Genomic DNA, 15,312 nt, shown 5'->3' on the forward strand with positions numbered 1-15,312 from the left:
GCTATTATTCTGCTATCATTATACCCCTCGAGAGAATGCTCTCGGCGTGCTGCTTTATTGTTTTTTTTCTTCTTTCTTTTTCTTGTTTGCTTCCGTTGGTATTGATATCTGCATATCTCACATGGTTGCATGTCTATACTTGCTCATTTATATGGGGTGGAAGAAAGGTTAGGTTACTTCATAGCATCCTGCTCAGGTGTGAGCTGTTATTAGTCTCAACATCGAAATGATTACATTTATCATTTATTTGAGGATCAGAATGGAGCTTGCATGGTGAGAGCCTCCAATCATTAGTCAAAGGAAGACAAACTTTTGTATTGCTACTTGTTGATGATTCCTATTCCATGAGCTAACTAACCCTGCTGTGTCTGTCAATAAGTTCAAACGAATGGAGCGGCTACAATAAAGCCACAACATAGAAGCATAACTATAATATCGACGGTGTAAACTTGGCCAAACAATCATGGCAATCCAATCCAAAGATCAAGATGATGTATCACATCCACATCGCAACGATCAAAGCAAGGAACAACGATGTGGCAGCCGCGGTGCCAATAGTTCGGAAATCAGAATCAGCTTCGGACTTGTGGCTCTTGCTTTCAACCTTTGGGTCCCAGGCATCCCCGTTGTAGGGAGCCTCAATGGAGCAATATCCGGCATCTTTCTGACAGCCGTTTCCACAATGACTGGTGGTGTTGCCGCAAGAGTTAGTACTGCCACAGCAAAAGCCATAGGTAGACCCAAGGCAAGTGTAATTGGAACCACAGGAGCCGTCCCAAGAGATCGCCTTGTTGGGATCTGCCGATGAAGCAGTTTTCTTGGGCTTCTTCTTGTGGGTGGGCATCCGGCTATCCTTGCGGTACCAAAGCGGCCTGGGATCTCGGAGACAGTCACCAACGGTAATGGCGCGATAACCCTGTCTTTTGATGCTCTTGAGCATATGCTCCGTGAGGTTATGGACAGTCTGTTCATGAGCATCATGGGCAATGACAAGCCAAGACTTGATACGCGGGTCGCTGTACAAGAGCTGGTGATCAAAGATATCCTTAGACCGCTGGATCAAATCCGGACTGTCGTTCTTGTAGTCGTCGGTGTCAATGTCATACAAAATGATGTGGTACCCAAGCTGGCCCAGGTCATTTCCGCACTCTGTGTCAGGGTTACAGCTGGAATATGGCGGCCGCATGTAAGTGGGGAATTGTCCAAGGATATTGCGCAGTGCAGCTTCATTCTTTTCAATCTGCTCATTGCGTTGTGTAGGAGTGATAGTGCTGAGGTCCTCATGCGACCACGTATGACTGGCGATTTGGTGGCCACTCGAGTGCATGCGTTCGATCAATGAAGCCCATGGCAAGGAGAGGTCATCGATAGGACCCTTCCCGTTATTGATCCCAGTGATGAAGAATGTCGCCTTTGCATCGTACTTGTCAAGCAGATCGAGCAGGTCGCCAGTGTAGCGTGTCGGGCCATCGTCAAAGGTCAATGCAACAGTCCCGGGGATACCGCATGAACGAATCTCGCGAGGACCGTACGGAACTTGACCAATATGAGGACGGGGGATTTCTTTGGTTGGGGGTCCATCAGGTGATCGGTGAGCGTCACATTTACCGTAGTCAATTTTGCAGTCTGGAGAGCGACAGTGTGCCTTGGATGTGCCGCAGAAACCTATCGCAGAAATGTCATCAGTAAGCTGCCCAACCTAACAGAGTTTTGACACATACCTGAGCCAGAGCAGCATGTACCGACTGGACATTTACCGATCTTGGGGCCACAGCGATAGTCCAAATTGTTGGGGGCATCACGGGTGTTCAAATGAGACTCGGTTTCTGGTGGAGATTGTTCAATCAAGACCGTATGCACAGGAGCGGTGCCATGCACTTTAGCAAATACACACGTTGCCAAAGTGGCGACCAAAATGGGCTGAATACGCATCTTGAAAATGGTATATAGGGTTAAGTTATGTTTAACTGGGCATGCAAGAAGTAATGGGTTGGGATGATAGCACGAGGTGATTGTGGGAGACGAAGAGAGAAGAGAAAAGTAGGATCTCGGGGAAAGGTAATGGATGAGCTAATTTCTACAAGAGGAAGGAAGACAGAAAAGGAAAGAGTGAGGAAGCTTCAAGGCATTTGGTTACTTTAAAACACAGAAAGCAGGAGCAAACCTCCTAGCAAGAGCTCTCAACCTTTACATAAAGGTGTAAAAGTGTATGTTGACGCGCTTGTATTCAATATGAACGTGGGTATCGTGAAGTCCATGGCCATCTTGGGCATCGGAGGGGTTGGCCTAAGAGCCCAGTACATTTTTCCAAATTCAGCAAATCACAACCTAGTGGGTGCGATCAGTATGATCATGACGTGACCACATATAGCCAATTCAGATCAGATGCAGCACATCAAGCTCGTGCAGCAGCCCCCAGCATCACGTGGAATGGTCTGGGCTACAGTGCAGCGTCGGCCAGACATTTATCAGTTGTAGACTAAGTGATTATGGCAACTCAGATTGTCCGGGTGATTTTATCCTCGCCGACTGCTGAGAAGACAAAGGGAGCAAGGGTATCCAGATGTGGGCCGAATTTCACAGGTGCAGTTCTTGCAATGACGCCAATTGCAGCAATCAAGTGCCGACGCTGCACCATGGAAATGTTGGAAGACAATGTTTTCGTCAGATTGGACACAAATCCGTTGAGCTGACTGTCGGAGAAGTGGAGCACAAGCGCCGAGATGGCTGCCAGAGCGCGCTTAGTGACAACAGTTCCAGCCGTATCGTTTTGGATGATGGCCATGACGGACAGTTGGAGGGCAGCAAGCTCTGACTCCTGGAGAAGAGGCCCAAAGCATGTCACGACCTTGATGAGCACATCGATGGCATCACTGCTGAAGCCCCGCGATGGATCCTTCTCCATCATGCTCTTCACCATTGAGCCCCGCCGCCCTGTGCCCGAGGGTGTTGGCCCGGTCAAACGAGGGACCAAAACCTTTGAAACTGCCGAGTATGCCGTAATCGCATTTTGAGATGCAGGCTGACCTGACTGGGGACGAGGGAGGGTATCGACGATGACGCGAAGAGCAGTGTTGGGGACAGATGTGTCTATCGTCTGGGAGGCAGTCAGACTGGCCAACTGCTCGAGAAGAGGTGTAAGAGATTCGAACGGCAAGCGAACAGCGAGAGGTCCGAGACTGGTTCGGGTTAGACATGAGCAGGACTAGAGGTGAATAGCGCTTAGGACGAACCATTTAAGGGCCTGGTTCTGCACGTCGCCGTGTTGATCGTCCAGGGCCTTAAGCAGACCTTCTGCGAGATTTGTTGATGTGCCACGATCGTGAGAGAGGAATGAGGAGTTTGGGTTGGTCAGGATCCCATATAGATCGTTCAAGGACATGTATCTTAAGTCGGCGTCGGGGTCATCAAGCTTCGATAGCAGAGTGAAGATTGTCTGCTGGGTAACCTGGCGGTCAGCCATGTTGATGCAGCTGTGAGAGTTATCGGGAAATGGGGTTGGGTTGAGGGGAAGTCCTTTCAAGGTGACGAGTGAAGTTGTGTATATGTAGTCAACCGGGGAGAGCTTGCGGTGGTAGCTTTTGATTAACGCCGCAACGTGGGGTGTTGACACCTAAGGTGTCAAAATTGTTCAATTGGCCTGAGGCATTACATCACAACTAGTTACTCGACAACTTCTCAAAATATCAAGTTATATATTTCATATTAGCACAAACTATATGCTTAGGAATAATAGTCTTTGAACATGATGCCTACATAGTCATTCCAAGATTATACAAATGTGATATTAAATACTTGTATGTTCTCCAATAATTTGATCTGATAATCAGATGGATCGTTGAGATCCACCTGACATCGAACGGGTCCAACCTCCATGATTGTTAGTCCGGGTTCCATCGATACCATACCGAGGTATCAAAAGATGTACCCTATTGTCTTTTACGAGTACAAGTTACATTCCAAACCACCAAAGCTGATTGTGTTATTCAAGTACCAAATACCTGACCCAGCCACGTCCATTACATCACGACGCACAGACCAATTCGGAAACAACTAACAAGCGGTCTTACGACACCCCGGGGTTTACTTGCGAAAACCGGGAAGCTGTACGTAGTTAACTTGCTCTTGTAATCTACTCTGTACTACTTGACCAATTCACTCCCCTTAACCTTTCACACTTGCCATATTCTCTAACCCTTGTACTCTATTCGTACCCGGTTTGCTACTACACAATGGTCTTTGCGCGCCGTTCAATCTTCCGTGCTGCGACTGCAGCTCAGTCTTTCCGTGCCGCTCCTATTGCCCGCCAGTCTGCCCAGATCCTCAGTCGCCGATTCAAGTCTACTAGTGGCAGCTATGAACATAGGCCTGCATCCAGCGACTTACCTTGGTGAGTTTAGTTCTTGCTTCCGAGCAATTCGACTTGGTTTTCTAATTACTTTTGATTGTAGGTTGGCGGCCTCTGCTGCTGTGACCGTTCCAATGGTCTTTTATCTCTGGCCTTCCGGTTCGGACGGACACCACGACGCTCACGGGGACGAACACAAGGACGAACACGCGGAAGAAGACGGCGAAGTAGAGAAGGGTTCCGAGGAGAGACCCGCCGAACCTTCCTCTGAGGTGGTGCCAGAAAAGGAGGAGAAGACGGACGCCGAGGAGAAGGGCGAGGAAAAGGTTGATAAGAAGGAAGAGCCCGAGGAGAAAAAGGAAGAGCCAGAGGAGAAGAAAAAGTCCGAGGAAGACAAGGACGAGAAGCCCAATGATGATGATACTACTAAGGAAAGTGATGACGACAAGAAAGATGACTCCAAGGAGGAAGAGCCCAAGAAGAATGAATCCAAGGAGGATGCTGGAAAGAGTGAGAACAATGATGGCGATTCCAAGAACTAAAGACTCCTTACTATGTCTTGAGCGGCCACATAACCAACCCTATGGATGATATTTGAACATTTCAATGTTTGATGTCCTTGCTCCATACTTATGTACCTATACCTCTACTAGATGCGAGATAAGAGATACCAGTTATGTTAACATGTTAAACAATTTTTAACGATAGCTGTATATTCTGCCGGCTTAGTTTAATGCTAATGAGGCTTGGCCGCTTATACGACCTCAGCATTTAATGATGTAGGGCTAGATAACACGAAGATCAAATAGTTTTTATATATGTATAGAAGTAATAATTAGGATTTTCTTGAGATGTCTTTCTGGTATTCCTTGGAACGTCTTTAGGTGTCGTTTTAGGTTAGTCAGTCGCTAACTAGAATATGTTATCCGCCGTACTCTTCTCGCTCTTTTGAAAACTCCAATAGTAAGAGCACGGAAAGCAAGAAAGAGCAAAATCGCCATATGGATTTAATAGATGAAACTGGGAAAATAAGAAGAGAGTGGAAGAGAAGCAAACTAGCTCAAGTGAAGTCTAACGACACGTGACACATAAAGCCCTTTGTTCCGACAGTGTTTGACAATCGATCTGGGCATCCAGTGTCAACATAGAATATTGAATGCTTAGAACTAGGGTTGTATTTGTATTTAAGAAGGACATATTGACGTCACATATAATATTGAAAGGTCACACAAAATGGAGTGATGTCCTATTTGCAAGGTTCATATATATTGCTGGCTGGTATTTGGTGGGAAGGGACATTGATATTCTTGTCGCCCAGATCACAAATTTGACTCTATATAGCGTTCCTGGGTAGATACTTATGTGACTCCCTATGCAGGTAATTCATATACCACGTATTTCGAGCTCAAAAACAACCAAAGATACATATTCTATCGTTGATAGCATGAGATAAAGCTAACAATGTACTGTCTCAAGCGTCAAACTTGTACTTCTCCTCTTGGTCCTAAACAAGAGAGTCAGTATATATCCAAAACAACTAAGGACAAAACATACCCAATACTTATTGAACCCAACCCCCTCACAAACCTGATCATAAGTCAAAATCATCGGCGGAGCTCCAACAAGCATACTCTGCTTAAGACCGTCCAAAGCAGACCGCACACTCTTAAGATGCGCCGCAACCAAGGTCCAAGGGTATGCAACAGCACTATACCCAAGTGCAGCAAGGTCCTTAGCTGACAAGTTCTCCGTCTTTCCACCTTCAATGATATTACCGAAAACGGGAATATCGATTTCCTCCGCACATCGCTTCATCGCCTCCGCATCTGGCAGTGCTTCGACAAAGATAGCATCAACACCAATACGTTTGAACTCTTGTGCACGTGCCATGGCCTCTTCCCAACCATGGATCAACGCGTCAGTACGGGCAAGGACGAAAATGTCCTTTCCTCCGTTGCGAGCATCGCAGGCAGCTTGGATTCGAGCGAATGCTTCACCGCGAGAGACGACACTCTTCCCCTTTGTATGGCCACAACCTGTTAAAATACTCATTGTTAGCGAAGGGTCATTCCACGAAACGGTTTAAGGACCTCAATAATCCAGAATACTCACGTTTCGGCCATTGCTGATCCTCAATCATAACACCGGCCGCGCCAGCATTAGCAAAACTCTCAACAGTCCTCTTGACATTCATCGGGCTCCCGTAACCGGTATCACCATCCGCCATAACGGGCACCGAGACCTGGCGGACCACATCGCGGATCTTATCGCACACCTCGGCCATGGCGATGTATCCCGTGTCAGGGAGACCATAGGAGCTGGCGACGGCATAACCCGCGAGGAAAACCATGGGAAATCCTGCTTCTTCGACGAGACGGGAGGAGAGGCCGTCGTAGCTGCAGGCGTGTGCTAGGATTTTGGTTGGGTCATTATGGGCCTCCAGCATCATTGTTCTCAGGCGGGACGCTTCGAGGGAGGGGATCTTTCCTCGGACATTTTTCAATGTTAGAGTTAAGTCTGCTGTCTTCCCGTCTGAAGACCCGTTTGTTGTCTCTGCGAGAGAGTCGAAGTGGAAGGGGTAGGGGATTGTGGTGGAAGACATTGTGAAACTTGGTTTCTTGAATTGATAGAGGATTGAAATGCTGCTTGTGAATTCAATTGAGGTTCTTTGGTGGCTTTTAAGCTGTTTAAATACGAAATCGGGGTCTTTTTGTTCATTTACACCAGAGCGGGAATTTGACGGATATTGGCAACTATCCGCTACCCGAATGATGATCCACCCAACCCTTTCCCCCTCAGCAAAGAAACATTCAGATTGGCTGGAAAATGACGCTGGGAAAAGTCAATAGTTTCCCCAGCTTTACTCGGCCGTATATGTAGAACACCCGTCATTTTGCGGGGAACCTAGCAGATCAACCCTCTATCCGCCTCTTCCCCATGGGGTATGAAAGACTTTGAGTGCGGGGATGCAATATACGAACTTCAATTGGACCGGCTCTATACAAAGTTTTCATGAATTGCCGCGCATTGATCACCAAGAGATAAACGTATTTCAACCCGCGCTTGTCCCCTGTCACTGCTGCCCCCAAGGTCAGCAATCACTCCGACCTTTTATACACATTTCAACATATTGAATGCAGTCAGATATGACGGAAAAGATTAAATATGAACAGAGACCGAGCTCTCAACATGTCGAGTCTAATGACCCGGAGAAGGACCAGCCCCAGGTGGTGATCCCTCAAGAGCGCCAGTCGGTCATCCGTAGAAAAGTTCATCATCTCTTTGCTACCAGATGTGTGACGTTTTGCTTACTATTAACTAGTTTGATCGTCGTGTCTTGCCAATTGTATGTATTCTATACATTCTATCATACTTGGATCGAGGTAAGCATGCCTAACTCCCTCGTCCAATCCTCTATCTCATCGGTAACTAGGAAACATCGGCAACGCCAAGGCTGCTGGACTCGACAAGGATCTTAACCTCAGTGACTACCAGTGGTCTTGGGTCTTGTATGCCTTTTATATCTGCTATATCCTATTTGATTGGACTACAGTCCTATGGAAAATCCTCCCGGCACATTCCTACATTGCCGTTCTCTGCATTTGGTATGTTTCTAAATCAAATCATACTTTTGTTTCCCTGTTAAGAATGCTGGTGTTTTTAGCTGGGGCACAGCTGCCATGTGTAGTGGTGCAGTCAACAATTTCGCTCAGATTCTCGCCACTCGGTCCCTGCTGGGTATCTTCGAATCCGTCTTTGGCTCTGGTGCACCATACTTCCTTTCTTTGTTCTACCAAAGACAAGAACTAGGGCTCCGGGTATCAATACTCCTTGGGATGTCCCCAGTTGCCAATTGTTTTGCTTCTGCTCTTGCCTATGGTATTACCCACATCAGGGGATCTATAGAGCCATGGCGCTATCTATTTATCATTGGTGAGATACTAACCTCCCATTTACTTCCAACTGTCCTCAACACTAACTAGAAACAGAAGGCGCACCAACAGTCCTCTTCTCAGTGGTGGTATTCTTCTTCCTCCCGGACTCACCAGGCTCAGCATCCTTCCTGGACGAAAGGGAACAAACAGAAGCAGTAGAACGCCTGCAATCATTCGACACAACAGAGAAACACAAAGTTCGCTGGTCTCAAGTCCTGAGCGGATTATCAGACTACAAAAACTACATCCACATGCTCATTCACTTCTGTTGCAACTACTCATTTGCGGGGCTCTCAAACTTCCTCCCAACAATCATCCAGCATATGGGCTACACTTCCATCAATGCTCAAGGCCTATCAGCACCACCCTACCTCGTCTCCTTCCTCTGCTGTCTAGCAGCCGCCTTCCTCTCGGACAGATGGGGAAAACGCGGTATCCTAATTACATTTTTCGCAACGATAGGGACAGTTGGGTATCTACTTCTCACGTGCGTGCAAGATCAATCAAATACCGCGGCGCGGTATGCGGGTGTTTGGCTAGCGACCTGTGGGATCTTTCCTGCTCTCGCGCTAAATATAACTTGGTTGATGGATAACCAGGGCGGGGAAAGTAAAAGAGGTGCTGGGATGGCTATCCTTGCTGTCTTTGGACAATGTTCTAGCTTGATTAGTAGTTCTGTGTTTCCTAATTCTGATGCGCCGCTCTATACGCTAGGATGTGGGATTGGGTGTGCTTTTACCGGGTTGATTGCTGTCTTGGCTATGGGGTTGAGTGTTAAGCTGACCTTGGAGAATCGGAGACGGGATCAGGTTTATGGGGTTGTTGGTGTGAATGAGAGGGTTGATGTTACTGATGCGGGTGATAATCATCCCAAGTTTCGTTATTTGACTTGAGGGGGTCTTGGATAGTTCGTTTTATGTGTTTGCTACCAGCAGTTATATTATTTGTGGATTGCCATATGCTGTTGAAAGCTTGAAATTTCACTCTTTGTTTTATATGATGCTACAATTTCATGGAGGTAATTGCCACAAAAAATCCAAATCCAAATCAACACCATCCAAACGGACCCCAAAGTCCCCCTCTGAAGACCCAAATGGCGCCATTGAAGGATCTAAAGGCAAAGATAACCAGTCGTTCATAGAAAAATCCGAGAAATCCCCCAGCTCCATAGCCGACATATTCTCATACGAGCGAGGAGAAGGAAGATCATTCCCAACCCCGGAGTATGAGGATACCAAACTTTCTCGCAGACGCGAGACTTGTACTTGTAAAAGAGCCGCATAGCGGGATTTCAAATGCACGTCATCATGATTATTATCCTGTAGTGTGACGATAGCCCGATCGAGGATCAGGAATGCTTCCTGTAGTTTTGAGTTGCGTACTCCCAAAGCGAGAGCTTTCATAAGAAATATTGACGCACTTATTGTTCGGAAGAGTATTCTCATTGGTGAGAAGTGTAAAGTCCCGCCCAAGAGAGTTACCTTGTCGAGGGTTTGGCAGCATCCGTCTATTACTTCTTCGATGAAGCCATATTCTCTTGCTGTAATGTTTAGCTGTCTTGCCCGTTCGATGAAAGAGTAGTCAATAATTGAATCCCTTCGTGATGGAGGCTGGGGTTGAATTTGAAGCACTCGTTGGACAATTCTTTGCATTCCGATGGAGTTGGTAAGGGTGCGTAGATGTTGATACTCGATGAATAGGGTGTCAGTGTAGGGAAAGCTTGAGTCTGTGTAAAGTTAGTGATAATTGTAGATTCTGGCCTTTCGATATCATACCTAATATATTGAGATATCGCTGTTGCCAACTCGCTAACAGAACTTGTTTCTTCTCCAATACAGATATGAATGTATCCGGTGATCCAGTGGAGCTAGAAATATTCATGAGTGGAAACAGAGTATCCGTGACCGAAGTAGTCAGCTTCATGAGTTCAATCCAGGCATTCATGAACAATAACCAATCTCTATCAATAGACTGCAAAGATGTTCGCGTTTCAGGCATGGAGATCCCGACATCAGATGGCACTGGCGAGGTACAACCTATGCGTGAAGATAAAGCATTGATAGACGTGAACAATAGACTCGGTAGTCGCTGCCGTCGCACCTCGAGATATTCAAGATATCGCTCAGCATCAAGACCAACCAGATCATCTTGTCTGGCGAGTCGAGCGCTCGAGTCGAACACACCGAGTTCATGTGCGAGGGCCAAAGCCGAGTTGAGGACCATCCAGGACATACGTTCAAACCGCTTCGTGGGCTCAACAACATCTTCCCGCCATCGGGCAGATACTGGGACATCTTCAGTTAGGGAAGGCGGATCTCTGATGTCCGGGTTTGTCAAGAGGAAGTCTGAATCCCATCCATCCGCCTCTGGTGGAAATTGTAATGCTCGTGGATGCCATTCGGACATGAGTAGTAATGCTTCGATGCTTCCTATCGTGCGTGTTTTGGCTTTTGAAATTTTCTCCTGCCCGAGGGTAATCCGAAGAAGCAAGTGTTGGCAATGTTGCCACAGGCGGTGATGAATGAAGAACGAGCGAGAATATCCGCCCACTCCCGGAAGAGTGTGGTATCGAGAGGAAATCATGAGTATAGTGTAGCAGAGCATAGGTTCCTGGGTTACTAGATAGTATTGGTTTTTATGCGAGGCGAAGAAGTCCGTGAGGACAGGCGACAGGGGCGCCATGTTTTCGAAGAAGCTAATCGTTTTAATGTCAGTATAACGGTCCATGTATCCGATGGAATGTGTAACATGCAGGTCCATTAAAACCACAGCTTCCTGGGCAGAGAACCATCCCATTCTCACGAATCGACATGCATTCCAAATGCGGAGGACATCGGCGTCACTCAGTTCTAGAGCTATCTGTCGTGAATTATCTGTCGTTGACATATTCTGAGAGGGATTATTCGATTCCTGAAGTGCCGCCTCGAACAAAATATTCATTGAATCGTTGTTATTCGAAACTACTGTCTGCAGTACTGATGTAGAAAGACCATCTTGATTGACCGGTTCATCTAAATGAGAGTCTGCAATATGAATCTGAATTAGCTGCCATTTATCTCCTCCACAATTTGTATAGGATACTTGCCGATAATCTCGGTGTTTTCTTTTCTTCGGGTAGTTCTCCGTGACCTATCCAAGTTAACTCCACTCATCTCTCAGACTCAAGGAAAACACACTTATTTGACCCATTTCCCCTTGTATTTTCCCGGGTCGGTGTCTCAGCAGAATGCTTTTCGCCTCTTGACCAGGGTTTCTTTGACGTAAAGGTGCAATTGATGTTCTTGTTGGTGCATCTGCGACATCTCACATTGTCGCTAGCCTCGCACTTCACTTTGCGCTGCGCACATGGAATGCAAGCCTTGTATACTCGCTGATACTCATATTCGAGAGATCCTCTCCCTCTTCTCTTTGTGTGGTCCATGAATGGCTATCTCGGGGCGATGCAAGAGAGGAGCGGAGAAGGCGGAAATTTGATTGAAATACCCGCGCTCGGGTATTTCCCTTTCCCCACACTATTACTTCTTGGCTGCTATATTATTTGCCGGAATATAGGTTATGTAGTAAAAAATAAATAACTTAAGAACAGGGGTAAGATGGGATAAGTAGGTGTTAAAATGTGAGAATGACAGTCGCAAACTAGAACATGTCATCCGCCGAACTCTTGTCGCTCTGTTAAAATGTCGAATGATACGAGCACGTCTTAGAATATGAAGAAAGAGAAAGAAGAACATGCGCAAGATCACTGTAATAATCTAAAATAATAAGACGGGAGAAAAAAAAAAAAAAAGGGAGCAAACTGTCTGATCTGAAGTCGAATACCACGTGACACACAAAGCCCTTTGTTGAGATTCTGTTAGGATCGCATGGTTTTCATTGGGTAGTAGTAATTACTAGCTAAATACAGAATATATTACATCAGCGCCAAGCAAGGGCTTGGCCTAGAGAAAACCCCTTGGTAATAGGCACTCGCTACCAATGACTTTGGCCGAGTACCAAGAAGTAGTGTCCTAAGGTATCTAGCAAGTGGCTGCCTTAGGCACCGAGAGTAAGCAAACCCTATAAACCTCTCGGGAGCATATCCCTCCCTACTAGATCTAGCTTACCGCCCCGGAAGCTATAAAAATAAGGCTATATAGACTCCCCGAATAGGCAATATAGTAGGCCTAGTAGGATAAGGGGTCAATAAGTGCTTTGTTTAGGGGTATTAGAAGGCGAGAGAACTACTAAGTATATATTGCTTTACTTTCTTTATACTCTAGTAAGTAGTTCTCTTTATTCTTACCTACTCGGTTAATATAGTAAATAAGCCTATCTAAGTATAAATATCCCTATCTTTCCCTTTAGAAAAAACCTTCTCCTCTTCTTATTCTTTAGTCTTATCTCCTACTCTACTTTCTATCGATATTAATCAACTTATTAGTAAGTAATCTATCCCTATATCGACCTTACTAGGTACTAACTCGTTACTTACTATAGTAATTATATCGTTCCCTATAGTAAACTCTCTTACTAGGCCCTTATTTAACCCTCTCGCCGCCCCTATTAAGAACTTAGAGGGAAACGCTATTAACCTCCGGTCCCTTAGTACTTCGTCTCCCTTATCGGTATCGTAAAACCTACTTAATATAGAGACCTCCTCCGTCGGAGCCTTATAGTTTTCTAGTAAGTCTTACTTCCTATTCTATACTAGCTCCCCTACTTACTAACTAACTTATATAGCCGACCCGTCTCTATCCCCTCGTTTCGTTAATCTTAACGTTAAGGATACTACTAAGTTACTAACTAGCCTTAATAATATCTTATAACTAGTCCTTCCTAATAAAGTACGAGGTATACTAGCTACGTTATAGGAAGAGTAAGTAAGGATCGGAGGTAATATAGACTAGCCCTAAGTTAATAATATATTCTAACTTCGCGCGGTTATATCCTATAACTATTAGGTAGCCGTTATTAGCTAGTATATCGGTATCGCTACTCCTTCTAGGGAGGAGTATATCTAGTACCGACGTAGTACTAGCTACTTTACTTTTTACCGAGTCGTAGCTTTCTATAAAAGCTCGGTTAAGAGTACTATAGTTAGCCTAGGTTCCTATATATATTATTACTTCGTAGGTATAGCTCGCGCTTACTCCTTACGCGTTAATACCCCTACCTAGGCTCTAAATACGCTTTATATATACTCCCCCGAGTTCTAGTTCCTAGCGGTTACTCCTACTAATAAGTCCCCTATCTAGCCCTTAATCTAGCCCTTAACCCCCTCTACTCTCTCTTATTTTACTACTTCCTACTTTCTTAATTCGGTTTCTACCCGCTTATTTTATAAATACCCTTATATCTCCCCCTCTACCGCTAATATATCCCCTTCCCCCTATATTAAATTAAACGAGGAAGTATCTAAGGAAGATACCCCTATTACCCTTAAGTAGCGTAGTATACTTACCTATAGACTTTTTAAGGCCTCCCTAGATATTAGGTTATAGATAGAACGTTATTTAATAGAGGAGATAGCTTAGATATAGGTTAATATTAGTCTTATATATTAGGATTTATATAGTTTAGAGTTACTCTAGGGTTAGGAAGTAATAGAGCGAGCTATAGTTAGTAGAGAAGTAGATTCTATTTAGGCTAATTATATTAACGATATCTAGGTTACTAGGCACTTATTAAAGCTTTTAAATTATATTTACCGAATATAAAGACTATAGTTCTATTAATAACTTCCTTATAGTCCCTTATAGATTATCTCTTTATAGTATTTTATAAGTCTTCGTTTACTCGCTTTTTTACTATAGTAGCGGAATCCTTCTTATTATAAATCTATTATATAGCGATATAGCCTATAGAAAAGGTATAGAGATACTTACTATAGCGTCGGAGCGTCCTCTATATACTAATCTCCTTAGCTATCCTTTTTAGGGGCGTTATTATTAATTAGGTTCTCTTATAAAACCTTTTCTACCTCTTTTTAGATAGATATCTAGTCTATTTATTAAGACTCTTCTACCTTTATCTAGATAAGTATCTAGTCCTCTCGTTAGGACTCCTCTATCTCTTCCTAGGTAGATATTTAGTCTACTCGCTAGGACTCCTCTACCTCTCCTTAGATAGTTATTTAGTCTACTTATTAGACTTCTTCTACCTCTCTTTAGATAGGGACTATACTTTCTAGACCTTTTCTTTAGGTCTCCTCTACTTACTAAATAGGGACCTTAGCCGTTTATAGCGACGTTTTATCCGGTATATATACTATATCCTCTACTTCTAGTATAGGTACTATCTTTTTCGTTCTCTTAATAGGTAATAGTTACTTCTTCGCTTTCGCTATAATATTTCTAAGTACTTCCTCCCTCCCTACTAAATATAAACGTACCCTTAAACGCTCTATTATATCTTACTCGGCTTAAGAAATAGTAGCTAATTCGTAGTAACTAGGCGGTTCGTCGGAGTCTATATTAACTACTTCTCCGCTATCGAGTAGGTATCGAATATCTATACCTTCTTATCGAAGCCGATACTTACTATCTAATAACGTCTATAGCTAGTTAGGGTTATCGATAAAGACGTCGATAAGACGGCGGCCGTTTACTAAGTTCCTTAATATCTAGCTACTAGGCTTAGTAAGTATATATATACTAAGCGGGTAGGCTTTTAGGATCTTATACGGCCTAAACTACTATAATTCGAACTTTTATTTTACCTTATTCCGAACTAGTACCTATTTATCTAGCTATAGTAAGTAAGTAGTTACTTTCTTATCTTAGATTTTCTAGGCCCGGATAGCCTTATATAACAATCTTTTATTAGCCTTAGCTCTTATATAATTAATAGCGAGGATCTTACTATCTAACTCCGCTAAGTCTTAAGACGAGGTTACTAGCTCGGTATCCCCTAGTAAGCGTAGATACGTCCTATATACTAAGTAAAAGGGACTTTTATCTAATATTATATATTCCCTAACCCTTATAGCGAATAGGGCTTAAGCTAAGTAAAGATCCTATACTCTAGTAGGCTTATCTATATAATACTTAG

At 44.4% G+C, this 15,312-nt stretch overlaps 7 protein-coding genes across 7 annotated transcripts; 3 read left to right on the forward strand and 4 right to left on the reverse strand.

The window, feature by feature from the left end:
- Nucleotides 1-496: 496 nt before the first annotated feature.
- On the reverse strand, nucleotides 497-1,932 carry N7537_007078 (chitin deacetylase CDA6; the record flags this gene model as incomplete). Its single annotated transcript, XM_056898135.1, has 2 exons — nucleotides 497-1,665; nucleotides 1,722-1,932. The coding sequence occupies 2 exons, from the start codon at nucleotides 1,930-1,932 to the stop codon at nucleotides 497-499; spliced, it is 1,380 nt and encodes a 459-aa protein (XP_056753920.1).
- Nucleotides 1,933-2,232: 300 nt separating this feature from the next.
- Nucleotides 2,233-2,478, forward strand: N7537_007079 (uncharacterized protein; the record flags this gene model as incomplete). Its single annotated transcript, XM_056898136.1, has 2 exons — nucleotides 2,233-2,344; nucleotides 2,381-2,478. The coding sequence occupies 2 exons, from the start codon at nucleotides 2,233-2,235 to the stop codon at nucleotides 2,476-2,478; spliced, it is 210 nt and encodes a 69-aa protein (XP_056753921.1).
- Nucleotides 2,479-2,497: 19 nt separating this feature from the next.
- N7537_007080 (uncharacterized protein) lies at nucleotides 2,498-3,463 on the reverse strand (the record flags this gene model as incomplete). The annotated part of the gene is made up of 2 exons (XM_056898137.1): nucleotides 2,498-3,179; nucleotides 3,234-3,463. The coding sequence occupies 2 exons, from the start codon at nucleotides 3,461-3,463 to the stop codon at nucleotides 2,498-2,500; spliced, it is 912 nt and encodes a 303-aa protein (XP_056753922.1).
- Nucleotides 3,464-4,232: 769 nt separating this feature from the next.
- Nucleotides 4,233-4,890, forward strand: N7537_007081 (uncharacterized protein; the record flags this gene model as incomplete). The annotated part of the gene is made up of 2 exons (XM_056898138.1): nucleotides 4,233-4,390; nucleotides 4,452-4,890. 2 exons carry the CDS (start codon nucleotides 4,233-4,235, stop codon nucleotides 4,888-4,890), a joined length of 597 nt encoding a protein of 198 aa, XP_056753923.1.
- Nucleotides 4,891-5,819: 929 nt separating this feature from the next.
- Nucleotides 5,820-6,950, reverse strand: N7537_007082 (isocitrate lyase/PEP mutase family protein; the record flags this gene model as incomplete). The annotated part of the gene is made up of 3 exons (XM_056898139.1): nucleotides 5,820-5,852; nucleotides 5,903-6,384; nucleotides 6,461-6,950. 3 exons carry the CDS (start codon nucleotides 6,948-6,950, stop codon nucleotides 5,820-5,822), a joined length of 1,005 nt encoding a protein of 334 aa, XP_056753924.1.
- A 544-nt stretch (nucleotides 6,951-7,494) lies between these two features.
- Nucleotides 7,495-9,176, forward strand: N7537_007083 (putative MFS transporter; the record flags this gene model as incomplete). Its single annotated transcript, XM_056898140.1, has 5 exons — nucleotides 7,495-7,617; nucleotides 7,671-7,731; nucleotides 7,782-7,953; nucleotides 8,013-8,281; nucleotides 8,338-9,176. The coding sequence occupies 5 exons, from the start codon at nucleotides 7,495-7,497 to the stop codon at nucleotides 9,174-9,176; spliced, it is 1,464 nt and encodes a 487-aa protein (XP_056753925.1).
- A 117-nt stretch (nucleotides 9,177-9,293) lies between these two features.
- Nucleotides 9,294-11,304, reverse strand: N7537_007084 (transcription factor domain-containing protein; the record flags this gene model as incomplete). Its single annotated transcript, XM_056898141.1, has 2 exons — nucleotides 9,294-10,009; nucleotides 10,059-11,304. Coding segments are annotated over 2 exons (1,962 nt in total), but the record flags the coding sequence as incomplete, so codon positions are not given.
- Between the last annotated feature and the right edge of the window lie 4,008 nt (nucleotides 11,305-15,312).

This window comes from Penicillium hordei (assembly GCF_028827395.1).
Source record: "Penicillium hordei strain IBT 12815 chromosome Unknown utg000003l_segment0_segment0, whole genome shotgun sequence".
Classification (NCBI taxonomy): Eukaryota; Fungi; Ascomycota; class Eurotiomycetes; order Eurotiales; family Aspergillaceae; genus Penicillium; species Penicillium hordei.